Source organism: Canis lupus, chromosome 9, assembly GCF_003254725.2.
Source record: "Canis lupus dingo isolate Sandy chromosome 9, ASM325472v2, whole genome shotgun sequence".
Lineage (NCBI taxonomy): Eukaryota > Metazoa > Chordata > Mammalia > Carnivora > Canidae > Canis > Canis lupus.
In genome coordinates, this window is record NC_064251.1 from 52836746 (window position 1) to 52854224 (window position 17479).

The 17479-nt window shown below is 50.2% G+C and overlaps 1 protein-coding gene across 4 annotated transcripts in view; it reads left to right on the plus strand.

Moving 5' to 3' along the window:
- Positions 1–16726, plus strand: part of AK8 (adenylate kinase 8) — a 127504-nt gene extending 110778 nt beyond the window's left edge. For 3 of the 4 annotated variants that reach the window (XM_049114945.1, XM_049114946.1, XM_049114947.1), the window contains one exon: positions 11234–14286. In XM_049114945.1, coding sequence (XP_048970902.1) covers positions 11234–11612 — 379 coding nt within the window. In that variant the 3' untranslated portion in view covers positions 11613–14286. Of the gene's footprint in view, positions 1–11233; positions 14287–15157; positions 15239–16391 lie in introns of those variants that run through there. The other variant, XM_025475611.3, reaches the window with a different exon arrangement.
- The last annotated feature ends 753 nt before the right edge of the window (positions 16727–17479 follow it).

A 17479-nucleotide genomic window follows, 5' to 3' on the forward strand; every position in this document is an offset into this window, starting at 1 on the left:
CTTGAAAACAATATCTATCTTTTTTGCATGTGTCTGTTCTCCTCTTACTTTTTAACCGAGAGCTCTGGCAGCAACCCAACTTCCTGTAATGAAATTCTTTGGAAGATGTCACTGCAGTATTTATGCAAGGATTTAACATAATTTTGGAGTAATTAAAGTGTGGGTTTAACAAACACGGTGGCGGATTCCTTAGGCAAGGCAGCTGTGATTGGGGATGAAGGAGCTTCTGGAATCCACGTGATTTATCTTTAACCCTGAGAGGTAACTGTGCACGGTGTCCCCACAAGGCCCTGAGGAGGGGGTTCCGGCCCCGGGGAGCCAGGTGGCCACACCGATGAAGCGGTGGCTTTGGCCCACGGGGGGTCTGAGGAGGGGTTCAGCGAGCCTTGAGGCCCGGGTGCATTGGCAGCGTTACCCCAATCCCGCTGCACTGGCCCTTCTCCTAAATTGCTTCAGGGTTCACTTACCGTGTCCTGATTCTCAGCCGAAGCCTCATGATGCTCTAAAACCGCAGGGCATGAAGCTGAATTATTTTACAAACAGGAAGGCAGCAGGGCAGGAAGGAGGGTCTTAGAGCAGCTAGACCTGGAGCCCAGCCTGCAGGCATCACCTAACCTCTTGGGGGACTGAAAGGTTCTCGTCCTTGAAACGGGCAGGATCCTAGGGCTTGTGTCATGTGCTTCCTGTGAGGATTACACAGGGCAACACATGTGTGTAACATGCTTAGTACAGGTGCCTGGCATGCAGTAAGTACGTGAACGTTCGCGGGACCATGATGATGATGGAGGTGGTAGCTAATGAGCACCAAGGAATTAAAATCGAAGCCACATAGTGAGCCATGTTTGGAGGGAGAGACTCCTGGAGGAAACCCCAGCTGTGGGAAGGGCTGAAACAGAAGCTTCTCTGCAGCCCCTTAAAACATACAATGGAAAAGTCAGAGCAGAGGTTCTGAGCACAGGCAGAGAAGTGGTGAGGCTGAGGACGCTTCACCAGGGACACATTTTAACACAGCTTTTGTCACTGACAGTGGTTTGGAGCAGGGGAGCCTCGAAATGAATTCACATACCCCTCCCTCTGCTCCTTGTCTTGGGGGACCAGTGACAAGGAAAAGCACTTGTTTCCCAGGGGGCCCAAGGGTCCAGATCTTCCTCACCCTGCTCTCTGGTCCTTGAAGCAAATTCTTGCTCCCAGAGCAGCACCAGGGGCTGGCTCGGTGGCAGGTTGGGCTGCCCACAAAGGCACATGAGGAGGCCTCCTTAGCGTTTGCCCCGTTCCCTGACTTGAGGTCCTCTCAGCTGGTCTGCTTGACATGAAGAAAGATGCCATTGACCCCAGCTGGCTCTGAACCTGGGGGTCTGTGCAGCCCAACCCCAGAGCGCATGTGTCAGAGTCTGTGGTTTGTGCTGAGCAGTGGGAGGCTGAGACCTACCTAGCAAATTCCTTCCTTCCCTCCTCTTTTAGCAAATTCACAACAGACCAAGGAGGTCAGCTGCACGGACACCAGAGCAGACGGCCTGTGTTTGAATCCTGGCCCTGCCACCGTGTTAGAGCTCTCCAGAGAAACAGAACCAATAGGATGTGTATGGTACACAGAGAACAGATTCATTATAGGAAATTGGCTCATGAAATATAAAAGCTGGCGACCCCCAAGATCTACAGGGTGAGTTAGAAAAAGCTGGAGGGCTTGAGACCCAGGAAGAGCCAGAAGACAGGAAGGCTTTGGCCTAAAGGAATTTGAAGTGGGGTCCAGTGAGCCTTGGGGATGAGGTTGCATAAATGTTGACCCCACCCCACCTCATTAGATCTGAAGACAGGAGGAAGTCCTCCCATATCCCTGCCTGAAGGCCATCAGAGAGGAAGATTCTCCTTTACTCAGGGGAGGGTCAGGCTTTTGGTTCTAGTCACACCTTCAACTGATTGGATGAGGCCCACCCACAACTGGGAAGGCCGTCGGCTTCCTTCTGTTCAGCAACGTAAATGGTAATCTCCAAAACACTCTCACAGCTACAGCCAGAAAAATGTTTGACCAAACATCTAGTAACCTGTGGCCCATTCAAGCTGACACCTAAAATCAACCATCCCAGCCACGTTGGAGCTGGTGAGTTATGGCTAGTTGCTGACCTTCTCCGTCCCATGGTTTACTCAGCTGCTGTCAGGGAGATGATAGCGTTCACCCCTGTAAGGTTGTGACGAGGAGCTGACCTAAGGCATGCTGGGTCTTAGGAGAGTGCCTGGCATGTTGGCCCTCGTGGAGATTCTCCTCTTATGGTACACTCAGCACGGTATGGATTATCGTATTTATCCTTGAAATAACCTTGTGAGGTTCTATTTCCTTGTAATCCTTATATAGGGACACCCGGAGGATAAATTGCTCCTCTCTCTCTCCTGCCCCAGGAGCGCTGCGCCCTGCCCCCGGGAGCTGGCAGTCTGGCGGGGGCAGACTTGGGAACAGGAAGCTGCCGTTCCTTTAGAGGGCACTGAGGCCTTCCAGGGCATATGTCACCGGGTGGGTGCTCCAGGAAGCAGACACCGAGATGGAGTCAGGATGTAAAAAGCTTGATGAGGAACCAACAGCTGATCAGAGACAGGGGACTGAAGCAGGATGGGGTGGGGAGCCATGGTGTCAGCGGGGCGGCCCCGACCTGGGCTCCACCAACCCAGCAGGGAGCTCCAGAGTGAGGCTCCCCCACTGAGGGGGCTGCCCTGGGTGGGAGAGCCAGGCCTGGGTACTGCTTGTGCTCCATCACAGGCCAATGGCTGCCCCAGAGGAGTATGACCATGTTCAGAAGTTTGGGTTAACAGCAATTGCACTACTAGGGATTTATTTAGCCCAAGGAAACAAACACAGTAATCTGAAGGGGCACCTGCACCCCAAAGTTTATAGCAGCAATGTCCACAGTAGCCAAACTGTGGAGACAGCCCAGATGTCCATCGACAGATGAATGGATAAAGAAGATGTGGTGTATGTATGTACAATGGAATATTAGCTATCAAAAAAAGAGATCTTGCCATTCGTAACGACACGGATGGAACTATTTATTGCTGAGCAAAATAGGTCAATTAGAGAAAGCCAATTATCCTATGATTTCATTCATATGTGGAATTTAAGAAACAAAACAGGAGCATAGGGGAAGGGAGGGAAAAATAACATAAGACAAAATCAGGGAGACAAACGATAAGCAACTCTTAACTCTAAGAAACAAACTGACAGTTGCTGGAGGGGGTGGGGGTGAGAGGATGGGGTAACTGGGTGACGGGCATGAAGGAGGGCACGTGATGTGTTGAGCACTGGGTGTTATATACGACTTATGAATCACTGACCCCTACCTCAGAAACCAATAATACACTATGTGTTAATTAATTGAATTTTAATTAAATTAAAAAGAAAAGAAGCTTGGGTTAAAATGTCCATCAGCTGATGAAAGGACACACCAGTGAGGTCTGCCCATACAATGGAACACGACTTGGCCAGAAGAGGGAAGGAGGCTCTGACGCCCACTGCAGTGCAGGTGGATGTCCGGAACATTAGGCCTCCCGGAAGATGCGGGGCATGCAGGCCCACATGGATATTCTATGTTATTATCATGCATTATGTACTTTATTTTTTTAAATTTATTTATTCATGGGAGACACACAGAGGTAGAGACAGAAGCAGGATCCATGCGGGAAGCTTGATGCAGAACTCGATCCCAGGACCCTGGGATCATGTCCTGAGCCAAAGACAGATGCTCAGCCACTGAGCCACTCAGGCTTCCCGCATTACATACTTTATATGGATTATTGTGTTTAGTCCTTAAACTAACCCCGTGGCGTACTCCTCTTTTTTTCTCTAGTCTCCTAAATGAGGACTGGGAAGGCTGCATATGCTTGTATTTTTAGGAAATGTCCAGAAGAGGCAAATCCGTAGACCGTAGGGGCTAGAGGAGGGTAGCGGGAGGCACGGCCTGCATATGGGTATCGGGTTCCCTTTGCCGGTGATGAAAAGGCTCTAACTTAGAGTGTGCCGACGGGTCGCACAACTCTGTGAGTGTAGAGAAAATCATTACATTGCACACTTTCGAGGGGTGAATTATATCTCAATAAATGTGGCCAAAACGGTGACACAGGGTGCAAGCCTCTGAAGATCTTTGCAGCCGGCAGCTGTGAGCTGATCACAGTCCTTACAGCTGAGCCACAGATTGTTTCCTAGACGGGAATCTGACGGAGCGCCTGTGTGTCAGCCACACCCCAGGACACCCACCAAATGTCCACCAGCTCAGATGTTCTTTTGGGACTGCTGCTGGCCATTGGATCTGGACTGGTGTCCACACTGGTGGACTTCAGTGCTGAGCAGGGTGGGCCAGTGTTCCTACTGTCGGAGGGGGCCCCGAGCCAGCAGGGTTTTTGTGTAGCCGCAGGCTGAGGCTCTGGGTGCAGGCTGGAAGGTGTAGCGTGGTCGGCCTGTGCCCAAGGAAGATGGGGGTTTCTGGAACACGCGGGACCTTTATGTCCTGAGCGCACAGAGGAGACCAGCTGGGCCATGAGCGCCTCAAACACAGACCTGGAGCTGTAGGGCGGCCAGCAGAGAAGGAAGGGAGTGATCAGTGTGGCCCCACCACACTGAGTGCCTGGAACTGGCTGCATTAGCGCCGCCACGGCGGGGCTGGGTGAGCCCGCAAAGTGGGAGGACGAGTGCAGACACGGGGCCTTGCCTGCTGCCGGGAGGACCCTGTAGCCAGCTCCTGCGTGTCCCCTGTGACTCCATGGTCTGGCGCGCCCTGGCCCGTCTCATCACATCGCTCTTGAGATGGTTCCACTCACCTACTGTCATTTTTGCCTTCAGCTCATTCGCCTTTCTCTTTGGGAAAAGTTTGCCCAACTTTCTGGCTTCCAGTGATTTGCATTTCACGATTGTCTAGGGAGCGTCTGGGTGGCGGCAGGCGGAGGAATGACTCTTTCTTCCCGGTGGTGAGGGAGGCAGCAATTTTAAGACAACTTTAAAATTGAGATGGATTATGCAGGAATTTGATCCCTGGGTCCTTCTGCTCAAACCAGACTGCTGCATTTTGTATGGCGCACGGTAAACCGCCAGGAGCACTCCCTAATTTACCAGTTAATGACAGTCACGGAGAGTGTCCCTCTTGCCCCTGGAGAGATTTTAGACTCAGCCAGGGTAGATTTACCATCATCAATTATGCGCAGTTTTAAACAAGAAATGGCCAGCGGGAGCCTCCTTTTTTTAAGGAGTGGGGAGTGGGAAGTGAGGGACACCGCAGCTGCTGCCTGAGGGCAGGAGACGTGATGCGTGAGGTTTTGAAATGAGGTGGAGATGTCTGGCCTTTAGTTTTCAAATTGGACATGTGTCGAGTAAAAAAAAATATACAGAGTAAAAATTATACAGTGCTGGCCATGGCCCATTCCAGACTCAGGGAGGGCTTGTGTCCAAATCCTCTCCTACATTGTGCTCCCCTGCACACAGTCTCATGACGGTGCTACAGGAAGCCACAGCCATGCCTGTAGCCCAGGACCTGCATGAGGACTTGGGGGGCTGGGGGTCCCCATGATGGGGTGCTTCTCTGTTAGGCCTCCCCTGGCATCCCAGTCAGCATCTGCCTGTTCACTGCATGCACATCTGGCCCTTACCCCATGTCCTGTGCAAAGGATGCCGACAAGACCCCCCCAGCGCCTGTCCTCAGACAGCTCAGGCCTAGTGTGTTCCGAGGTGTGAATCTTCCTGCAGGTGACTCAGTTTTCCTGTTTTTGTGTTTTGCTAGTCTCTGCATGATTCACTTGTTCCTTCTACCCAGCCTCCGATGCGGTTGTCTCCAGACACGGAGGCTGCCTCTCTCTGCCCTCAGACTCACAGGGTTTCTTGTCCTGACAAGTCTATAAAAAATGGTCACTCCCACCGTGTGCCATACGAGCGCCCCAGGGGTTGCCATTGTACGAGGACTGGTTGGCAACTGCTTCAATGTCGCCTCTCTTCAATGACCTCTCTCTCTGGGTGTCACGCGTGCACATTCTAGTTAAAGATGAGCAGACCATCCCAAGTGTTAATGCACGGGGTCATTCTGCATTTTTCTCTTTGGTTCCCTGCATCAGTGGGGGATGCTCCCCTTGAGAGGAGACACCTTGATTATACTGAAGCCCGAGAGTCACTGCAGCAGACACAGAAGGGTGAGCTCTGCGAGTGTCTCAGCCCCAGAAAGAGGGTCCAAATGGCAGAGGCCTGGTCTTTGCTTAAAGCTAGGATAGTGCCACTGCCTTCCAGTGGGCTTGGCGCAGCCCCAAGGCTCTGAAAGAATTGTGGAAAGAGAAGGCAGTTTGAGCCTTTTTCAGGAAACTGTTTTCCTAGATTAGGCTTGCCCAATTTCAGTATCAAATTTGGAAATACAAGGTAATTAGGGATCTATTTGTGCCTCCTTCTGTATGTTATTTGTGTACATAAAGTTCACATTTTTACGTACTCTGGGTACAAATCCTTTGTCGGGTATACATTTGTCAAATATGTTCTCCTGGTCTCTGGCATACCTTTCATTTTCTTAATGTCTTCGGAAGAGCAGAAATTTTTAATGAAATCTAACCAATTTTTTTCATTTACAGGTACACAATTTTGGTGTCCTATCTAGGAAATCTTTAATACAAGGTCACAAAGGTCTTCTCCGAGAAGTTTCATAGTGTTGGGTTTTATATTTAGGTTTATGATCTGTTTTGACGTAAATTTTGTGCATCGGATGAGGTGTGGGTCAAGATTATTACCATTATTTGCATCTGAATGTTTAATTGTTCCAGCACCACCTTTATCTGTTGAATTGTGTTGCCACCTTTACGGAAAAGTAATTGACCATATTTGTGTGAGTCTATTAAAGTTCCTTTAATCTATGTGTCTAGCCTTTCACTAACACTCATACTATCCTGACTACTGTAGCTTTGTAGTAAGCCTTGAAATTAATTTGTTCTCGTTCAGCAGTGTTCTACCGAATCCAGTTCTCTTCCAGAAACACTCTCCATGTAACTTGAGAGTTACCGTGTATAGAATCGTCAAAAAACCTTGGAATTTTGGTTGGAATTACACCAAATCTATAATTAGGGAGGATTGACATTTTAACAATACTGAGTCTCTGAGTCCACGAACATGGTATAACTCCCCATTTAGTTAAATCTGAAATCTTTCATCAGTGTTTTGTAGTTTTCTGCACACAGATCTTATTTTGTTAGCTTTACCTATATGTCTTTTTTATACTGTTGTAAACAGTAGCTTTTAAAAAGATGTTTTATTTATTTGAGAAAGAGAGAGAATGAGCAAGAGGAGGGGCAGAGGGAGAGGGAGAAGCAGACTCTCTGCTGAGCAGAGACCCTGATGTGGGGCCTGATCCCAGGACTCTGAGATTGTGACCTTAGCTGAAGGCAGAAGCTTAACTGGCTGAACCACCCAGGTGCCCTTGTAAATGATACTTAAAAATGTCAGTTTCCAAATGTTTGTTGCTGGTACCTTGAAAGTGAATTTATTTTTTGTACATTGATTTTGTATCCTGTGAATTCACTAAACTTACTTATAAATTATAGAAACCTTTTGAAGATTCTTTGGTACTTCTATTTAGATACTTACATACTCTACAAATACAATTTTATTTCTTCCCTGTCAATTTGTATGTACATTATTCCCTTTTCTTGTCATATTACATTAACCAGGACTTCTGGTATGATGTTGAAGAGGCGTGGTGAGAATGGACAGCCTTCTCTTGTTCCCAGTCTTAGCAGAAAGCATTCAGTCTTTCACCATTAAATATGATGTTAGCTATAGTTTTTTTGTGTGTGAATATCCTTTATTGGATTGGGGAATTTACCTTCTATTTCGAGTTTGCTTAGAGTATTTATCAGAAATTGGTGTAAAATCTTGTTAAATGCTTTTCCTGCACCTGTTGAAATGATTGTATAGTTTTTTCTCTTTTATGTAGTAAAGTACATTGATTGGTGAATGTTTTGACTTTCACTCCCAAAACTGCACTTAGCTGTAAGGTATCATTCTTTTTACATGTTGCTGGATTCAGTTTGTTAACATTTTGTTGAGTATTTTTGCTTCCTGGGGGGGATATTGGTCTCTGGCTTCCTGTAGGGTCTTTGTCCGCATTTGGGAATCAGGGAAAGGTTGCCTAATAAAGTAAATTCTCTTCTCTTCTCCTCTGTTTTCTGAACATTTGTGTAGCATTGGCATTATAGTTACTTTAGACTTAGTACTATCCCATGGTTTGTATTCTTTGGTTCATCCATTTATTTGTACACGTGTATATTCTGAACCTCATTAAATTGTAAGGCCAGAGAACCACCCCTCCCCCTGCCTTCACCATCATGTTTATAAACTACACCACAGTACTTACTTTTTTATTGAGATAAAATATACTTAATGTAAAATTTACTCTTCTAGCCATTCTTAAGTATACAATTCAGTAGCAGTAAGTACATTCACGGTGTTGTGTGGCCTCACCACCATCCATCCCCAGAACTTTTTTCATCTTCCTCAACGGAAACTCTCTCCCCATTAAACACGAACTCCCCCTCCCCTCCCCTCTCCCCACCCTTCCCCTGTCCCCTCCCACCACCCCTTCCTGTGCCTCCTCCTCCTCCCCTCCCCATTCCCTTCCCCATACTTTGGTGTTCAGCATTCTACATTCTGTGTCTGAATTTGATTCCTCTAGAGACCTCATAGAAATGGGACCAAACACTAGTCATCCTTTTGTGTCTGGCTTATTTCACTTAGTGTCATGCCTTGAAGGTTCATCCACGTTATAGCAGGTATCAGGATTTCATTCCCTTTCAAGACTGAACAATATTTTATTGTGTGTACACACTACATTTTGTTTATCTAGTCGTCCATCGATGGACATCTGGGTTCTTTCCCCCTTTTGGCTATTGTGAATAATGCCGCTGTGAGCTTGGGTGTGCAAATGTCTGTTCTAGCATCTGCTTTCCCTCATTTTGGATATACAGTCAGAAATGGAATAGCTAAATCATAGGGTCCTATGTTGACTTTTTCGAGGAGCCACCAGGCCCTTCTCCACAGCAGATGCACCATTTTACCTTCCCACTAGTGGTGCACAAGGGTTCCACTTTCTCCAGATTCTTGCCAACACTTGTTATTTGCTGGCTGTTTATAATAGCTATCCAAATGAGTGTGAAGTGGTATCTCACTGCAGTTACACCATGAGCTTCGTATAGAGTTTTGCTCCCCAGTAGAGGCTTATTGCTTGAAATCAAGAGGCTACCAAGGGAAGGATGCTGCCTCTGGGCTGCAGTGGACACCGTATTTACTTAAAGTCAGCAGTCGTACATCTGATCGCTCAATTTACCAAGTCTATGCTGGGGTTCAAGGAAAGTTCTGTCCCTCAACTTCCAGAGGACTTAGCTCTTCAAGGCCTTTGAGAAAGAAGGCTGTCTTAGCTCCCCAAATAGAGCCCCAGACAGTGTGGCCAGAGGGGGCACCATGAGAATGAGTATGATTCCAGCTGCCACTGGGTATCAGGCACCAGTACCCTGGGTGATGGAAGATAAGCCCTGACCGCTCTGGGACTCTGTCTTCCCATCTTGTACACGAGCAGATTGGACCAGAACAGTGGTTCTAGGCCTTGACTATATACTACAGTTACTTGGGGAGCTTTTTAAAACCTCCATTCCCAGGCCTCACCTTTGGCCAATTATAGCTGAATCTCCAGGGGGCGGCAGGGACCAGTCCTCAGGATTCTCAGACCTGCTGTGATGGTTCTAGGGTGTGGCCAACGGTGACAGCTGGGATTAGAGCCTTGGCTCCCACCCCTGCCTGAGCATTCATCACCCTGAGCTGCTGGTTTACAAATTCAGGACTCCCAGCCCCTCCCCTGGCGGTTTTTGTTTGGTAGCTCAGAGAGGGCTGCCCAGAATGTATTTCAGAAAAGTCCTCCCCATGACTCTCAACACCAGACATATCTTGGAAACGTGGGATCGGGGGCAGTGCTTCTCCAACCTGGTTGTGGGTGTAAGTCACTATGGATCTTGTTAAAATGTTGACTCCGATTCAGCGGGTAGGCGGGCGGGGAAGCAGAGCTCCCAGGTGGTACTGGGGCTGCCCATCGGGGACCCTACTTTGAGCAGCACGGGAGCAGAGGCCTCCCAGTGGACCTTCCTCCTTCTCTCCTGAAGCATCCACCGGCCCAAGGTTCTGTGATTCCCTAAGCAGGTGTCACCCCTGCCCCTGGTGAATCCTGGCTCCCCCGTGCTCCCAGCCGGCCGGCTTCTGCCTGCCACCCTGCTGTGGGTACTCTCGGCTGCCTTCATTGTCCCATTCCTGGCTGTGTGACTGGAAATGAGCAGCAGAATGCAAAACACAGGCCAGGCAGGGCACACACGGGCCAGTGCATCTCCGCAGAGCTGCTCAGACTCCCTGCTCCACCCGCCACCCGGCTCCGGCACCACGGCTCCAGGAGCCTGGCTAATCAGAAGCTTCCAGCATGGAAGCACAGCTCCTTCTCCAGTGAGGCTTTTCCCCGCGACACGTTTCAAGTACCAAGTTGGTGTCCTTGTGCTTCTGATCTCGCCAGCCTTTCACAAGCCATTCCCTTGAATGACGACAAGCAGTCTTGATATGCTGGGTTAAAAATCTTTCAATTGGGGCTTGTTTGTTTACGAAACAGCATCAATTATCAGGGATTTCCAAACTGGCTTCCTTTCTACTGGCGTCGGCATCCAGAGCGGCGCCGCCAGCCGCCAGCCGCGGTGACAGCCGTGTGTTGGTGTTGCTGTTGGGCCTCGCAAGTCTCGGGGGTGGGGGTGGGGGGCCCAGCGTGTTTGGAGCGTGAGGGATAAAAGCTCGTTGAAACACCTGTGCTCCCGTGTTCAGATGCTCCCCAATCTCGCATGTTTTATTTGGTGGCTGTTATTTTGCAGCCACGTTGTGAATGGAAATCATTATCAAGAACATGTGCAGGGAAGAAGTGGGTTTTCGTGGCTCCTGGCCCCCCAGGCTGCTGTGGAAACCACCGCTCTCGCTTTGTGCAGGGGTGGCTGCGGCTTTCATCAGGCACTGGCGAGGGTCTTCTTGGCAACTGGGCAGAAGCAAACCTACGCAAACGGCGTGGGCAAAATGAGGCAGGGAGAAGAAGGCAGTGGGGAGAACTTGCCTTGGCTCAGGGACTCATGTTCTTAAAAAGTGTACACATTTTCTAGAAGCAAGTGGCATCGAAGAGACTAGAAGTATTAAGTGTCCCTTGGGGAACAATTGCAGGAAACACAGCTCAAACCAGCGTAAGCCAAAGAAGAGCTTTATGTATTCACGTCAGGGAAACACTGAGGGGTGTGTCGGCTTCGGGCACGGCTTGATCCAGGGCACCAAACGTGTCTCTCACCATCTGTGTCCTCTCTGTTGTGGCTGGCCTCATTCTCAGGTAGGCTCCCCAGGCAGCCCCAGGTCTCACACCATCAGCTTAGCAGTCCCAGCAAAAAGAAAGGTCCTTTCTGGCAAGTCGTGGTGCAGCCTCTTATTGGCCTGGCTTGGATCAGCTTGCATCCTGATCCGATTCCTGTCCACAGGAGGAGCCGGCCCTCAGATTGGCCACACCCCAGGCCTTCTTCATGCCCAGCCCTGCAGCCCTGGGGTGGGTTAACTTCAGACAAGTCACAAAGATGAGAGACAACCAGGGCAGCCTCCCACGGGGAATCAGCAGGCATCTATAAGCTCAGGGAAGCAGCAAGTGTGTAGACCAAGTGCATCATGTGGAGCAGCCCCGCTGTGCACCCTCCTCAGCCATGGTCATGTTTCTCATCTCAGTAAAATAGGAGGCTTTGCTCAGATCAGTGACTCATAACCATTTTTAAGAATTGTCACCCCTTCGGGTGCCTGTGTGGCTCAGTCAATTAAGCATCTGCCTTCAGCTCAGGTCATGATCCTGGGGTACTGGAATCGAGCCCCAAGTTAGGCTCCATGCTCAGCAGGAAGCCTGCTTGAGAGTCTTTCCCCCTGTCTCTCACCCTGTTCTCTCTCAAGTAAATAAATAAATCTTAAAAAAAAAAAGAATTGGCACCCCTTCTTAATATCCAAATGTCTTAAGAACTCCCACAATTCAACACCCAAAAAAACAAATAATCTGATTAAAAGTGAGCAGAGGACCTCAATAAACATTTTTATGAAGACTTCCAGATGGCCTACAGACACGTGAACAGATGCTGCACATCGCTCATCACCAGGGAAATACACATCAAAACCACAACGAGATACCACCTCATGCCTGTCACCATGGCTAAAATCAAAAACCCAAGAAACAACAAGTATTGGCGAGGACGTGGAGAAAGGGGAGCCCTCGTGCGCTGCTGGTGGGAATGCAAACTGGTGCAGCTGCTCTGGAGAACAGTATAGCAAAATTCCTTAAAAAATTACAAGTAGAACAACCAGAGGACCCAGTAGGTTCCACTTGTGAAGACAATCTAAAAAAAAAAAAAATTTAAAGTAAAAAAAAAGGGTGCACCTAGGTGGCTCAGTGGTTGAGAGTAGGCCTTCTGCTCGGGTCGTGATCCCGGAGTCTGGGGATCAAGTCCCACATCGGGCTCCCCTTGAGGAGCCTGCTTCTCCTTCTGCCTGTATCTCTGTGTCTCTCATGAATAAATAAATAAAATCTTAAAAAAAATGAATCTGCCCCCCTGCACCTCCGTTCACTGCAGCATTAGTAACAATGGCCAAGATACAGAAGCGGCCCCAGTGTCCATCAGTGGATGGCTGGATAGAGACACGGGGTAACATCTGCTATGGGACATGACTCAGCCATAAAAAAGAATGAAATCCTGCCATTCGTGACAACTGGGTGAACGTAGAAGGAATGACGCTAAGTGAAATAAGACAGAGAAAAACACCACAGATCTCACTTATCTGTGGAGTCAAAACCAAACAAAACAAAGGAACGAACAAACAAAACCCGGAAACAGACTCATGACTACAGAAAACAGACCCAGTGCTTGCGGGGGGGTGGATGGGAATGGGCAAAATGGGCAAAGGGGGTTGAGAAGTGCAAACCTCCAGTTATAAAATAAGTAGGTCCTGGGGCTGAGCTGTATAGCACAGGAAAGACAGTCAATAACATCTAATAACTTCTGTGTGGTGACAGGTGGTGACCACACTTAGCGTAGGAACAGTTCAGAATGTAGAGACTCGTTGAATCACTATGTTGTGCACCTGAAACTAATGCAATATTGGGTGTCAGCTGTGCTTCATTTAGAAATTTTAAGAAGTCACTTATTGGGACGCCTGGGTGGCTCAGCGGGCTAAGCATCTGCTTGGGCTCAGGTCATGATCCTGGGATCCTGGGATTAAGCCCCACATCGGGCTTCCTGCTCAGTAGGGTGTCTGCTTCTCTCACTGCCTCTGCTCCTGCTCTCTGTCTCTCTGATAAATAAATAAAATAAATCTTTGGGGAAAAAAAAGGTCATTTATTTTTTTAAAAAATGGCACCCCTGTGAGATTCTGAGAACCATGGACCCATCTCGTTCCCAGAAAATATACACAGTCAACCAATGGCATCGAATTCCTAGGGGACATGGGACCCACAAGGGTGCCTGGCACTGAGTCCCAGCCCAGGTGCCCCCCTAGGCAGCAGATCCAGGCTCGGGGGGTGCCGGGCTCCCTCCAGTGCCTGCCAGATTGCCAGGTCTCTAACGTGAAGCAGGCAGCATAGCCATCCTGAAGGTTCTCCGCCCCCAGAGCCAAGGCAGGAAATCTCATTGATGTGCATTTTTCTCGCACTTAGAGCTGCTTCTTGCCTGGGTTTACTTACTTGGAAGTGGAAGGAACAAGGCTGTGGGTGCGCGGGGAGTGCTTGTTGTCGATGGTGTCATCGGCATTGATGCTGTCCTCAGCAGAAGGTGCACATGGCAGTTATCACGAACCCTGAGGTCTGTGACAATGGCCCCACAGAGTCCTGGGGCTCCGTTCCACACAACAGGCTGGTAAACGTGGGAGCTTACTTCCGTGCTTGGCACGCAGCAGGCATTCAATGAATGCATGTATGGATTAATCAAAGGATGAATGAGCAGTAAGTGAGAATTCAGAATATTCCAGAAGTTAATGTTTGAAAAACAAATGGGGGTGGTTTCACACGAGAAGACAGGGTATGGATTAGAGCCATGGGCAGGTACCTCGAACATTTGGCCCTTCACTCTCCCCACCTGTTCCACCCGGAGTGCCAGTTTCTCTCCTCTGTCCCACCTGCCAGCTCTGGCACCACTGGCACCCTGGCCTCCACCTCCTTCCCCACTGTGACAACCAGAAATGTCCCGTATGTTGGCAGATGTCTTCTCCGGGCAAAACCACCCTTGATTGAGAACCTCTGTCCTTAGGGTTTTTTTTTTTTTTTTTTTTTTTTTTAAGATTTTATGTATTTATTCACAAGAGACAGAGAGAGAGGCAGAGACACAGGCAGAGGGAGAAGCAGGCTCCACGCAGGGAGCCCAATGCGACACTCGATCCCAGGACCCCAGGATCATGTCCTGAACTGAAGGCAGATGCTCAACTGCTGAGCCACCTAGGTGTCCCTGTCCTCAAGTTTTATATATAAAAAGGGTCCCATTGCCAAAGAGTGGGCATTCGGCCATCTGCCCTAGGGATTTGGGAGAGACCTGGGTTATCAGAAGTCTTTTCTGCTGCGCTCTGATCTGGGCTGTTTACCCTTGAAGGCCCTGCTCCCTCAGGTTCCTTTGTGAACGAGAAAGTGGGGGAGCTGAGAACAACCCCAGCTCTGCGGGAGGAGGGCAGCCAGGGGGTCTGAACCCTGGAGAATGGTGCCCTGCAACAACAGGGATGCCGATATAGCCCCAGCTGCCACAGGCCCTGCAGTGAGCTTGGCACATGCCTCATGTCATCAGATCTTCAACACCAGGGAATGGTCATTGGCCCATTTTGCAGTTGAGCAAACGGAGTCTGAGAGAGGCTGTGAGTGGCCCGAGGTCACACGGCAGGTCTGTGGTGGAGGCGGATTCTCACCCAAGCTGCCATGGCAGGGAGCCCTCTGCCTACCTCTCTCTCCAGTGACCTTGGAGAGCTTGGGACCCGGAGCTCCTGAGGCTCCGTGCATGTGTGGGGGGCCATGCTGTCTCTGATCTCAGGTACCCAGGGTCCAGCCCGGGGTCCCCTCCAGCTGACTGTGGTGCTGTTCTCTCCCCGTAGGGTGTTCTTCCTGAATGTGCCATTCGATTCTGTCATTGAGCGGCTGACCCTGAGAAGACTCGATCCCGTCACGGGAGAAAGGTTTGTGCCAGGCTCCCGGGGGCTGGCCATCTGAGGGCTCCGAGGGTCAGGCCCTGCTGGGGAGCCTCCCCTGTCCGTTCAGCTGACCGATGATGCCACAGCAGGCTGGGTCTGGGGATGATACTGCAGAAGACTTGAGAAAGTGGGTTCCTCCAGCCAGTTCCTCTGGGCAGTGGTTGTGGACCCTCTGCCTGGAAGGGAAGCCAGGGAATGAATGTCCGAGGCGAAATGCTTGCCCACTCTGTCCTGAGTAGCAGTTCTGACCCTGGCATGTGACGTGGCTGGGTCGGGCAGGTGTCCCCGGGAAGCTTAGAGGCCTCTGCTCTCACTGTGAGGCACGCTGAAGGGAACCGGTTCCCTGGGGGCCAACCCATCATCACCAGAGGGGAACTCTGAGTTTTATTCTGCGGTCTGACCAGGTACCATCACCGCGTTCAGGCTGTAAGTCCCCACGATCACAAAGAGGTAGAAGCCTCCATCGTCTCTGGTACGCAGGGCCAGGTTTCTCGGCAGGGATTCAGGAGTGGAGTGGGGAAGCAGGAAAGAAATACCAGGATTTGTCTAAACTGTAGGCTGATTTCTCATCCTTGCTGCTGAGGGACAGTCTCGCTGGCCAATGTCAAGTAGGTTGGCCTTCATGCTGCCCTGCCCCTGGGCCCCTCCCCGTGGTGACCTTCTGTGGCTCTTCCTGTCCTCTCCACTCACAGTCATTGTTACGATGTCCTACTTCCCCATTCGGCTGCAAGCTCCAGGAGTGCAGAGCCAACATTGTCCTGCCTGCCTCGTGTTGCCAGAAGCACTCAGAACGCCAGACGAATAGCAGATGCCTGATAAATAATGTTTGGAGGGAAGAAGAAAGGGGAGAAAGGAAGGGGAGGAATGAAAGAAAGGAGTTGGGGACTTAATTATTCTATTCAGTCCACCTGTCACCCACCTGCATCCTCTCCCCGGGGTGGTAGTGCTGGGGGAGGGACCATGTTCTGCATCTCCAGAGCGGCAGGGCGCAGCTGAGGCTGTGCACAGTTGTGGATAGTACATGTGTGGTGGTGGGGTGGTGCTGTTGACCAACTGGGTCAACAGTGGGACCGAAGCCCTTTCTTCCCCTGCCCTGTGGGCCGCAGCAGAGATCACCGGCTCCCCTCCTCTCTCATAGGTACCACCTCATGTACAAGCCGCCTCCGACCCTGGAAATCCAGGCCCGCCTCCTGCAGAACCCGAAGGATACTGAAGAGCAGATCAAGCTCAAGCTGGATCTGTTCTACAGGAATTTCTTGGAGCTGGAGGAGTTCTATAGGCAGGCCACCACCATCAACGCTGACCAGGACCCGTACACAGTCTTTGAATACATAGAGAGTGGGATCATTAATCCCCTGCCCAAGAAAGTCCCCTGATGTGCTCCAAGCAAGGAGCATCCCCCAGGGAAACAAAGTTAATGCCTTCCCCAACCTCCCGCAAGCTCAGCCAAGCCAATAAAAGGTGCCAGGTGCAGTTTTGTGTGTCCTTGTAGCTGGAAGGTGGCCTTGTTTCGGGGTCTGGGAACACAGGACGGACAAGGACAAAGCCCAGGGAGGCGGTGGAAGGAAGCGCGGCTCCAGGACCAAGGGATGCCCTTGGATAAGGCCCTAACCCTCAGCACCTCGCTGACAGCCGAGGCCGGGGTGATGACAGTCTGTGTTCGTGGGGCTCAAGGAGAGCTCTCAGCCCGGTGCCTGGCACACAGCACGCTCTCAGCAAATGCTGTTTTAAAAGGTTAGTATTTCTAGAGCAGCACTGTCCCCAGCGCTGGGCGTGCTCTCCTGTACCACCTGACACGGCGGCCACTAGCTGCAAGTGCTTATTGAGCCCTGGAACGTGGCCAGCACAGCTGAGGAGATGGTTTTTAAATTTTACTGAATGTTTAATAATTTGAATATAAATAGCCCCGGGTGGCTTACTGGCTGCCATGCGGACAGTGCAGTTCTAGACATACTTTGCTATTGCTAAGGATGTTCTAGAACCTGGGCGCCTGGGAGGCTTAAGCTTCCTTCCGCCTCTTGATTTCAGCCCAGGTCATGATCTCAGGGTGGTGAGATGGAGCCCCGCATTGGGCTCTGCACTGGGCATGGAGCCTCCAGAAGATTTTCTCTCTCCCTCTCTTAAAAAAAAAAAAAAAAAAAAAAAAAGTGCCAGAAGACCTGCTTTTGGGTCCCCCTGAAACAGCCCCTCTGGGGCCTGCAGAGCTTGCAGGGGGATAGAACAGTG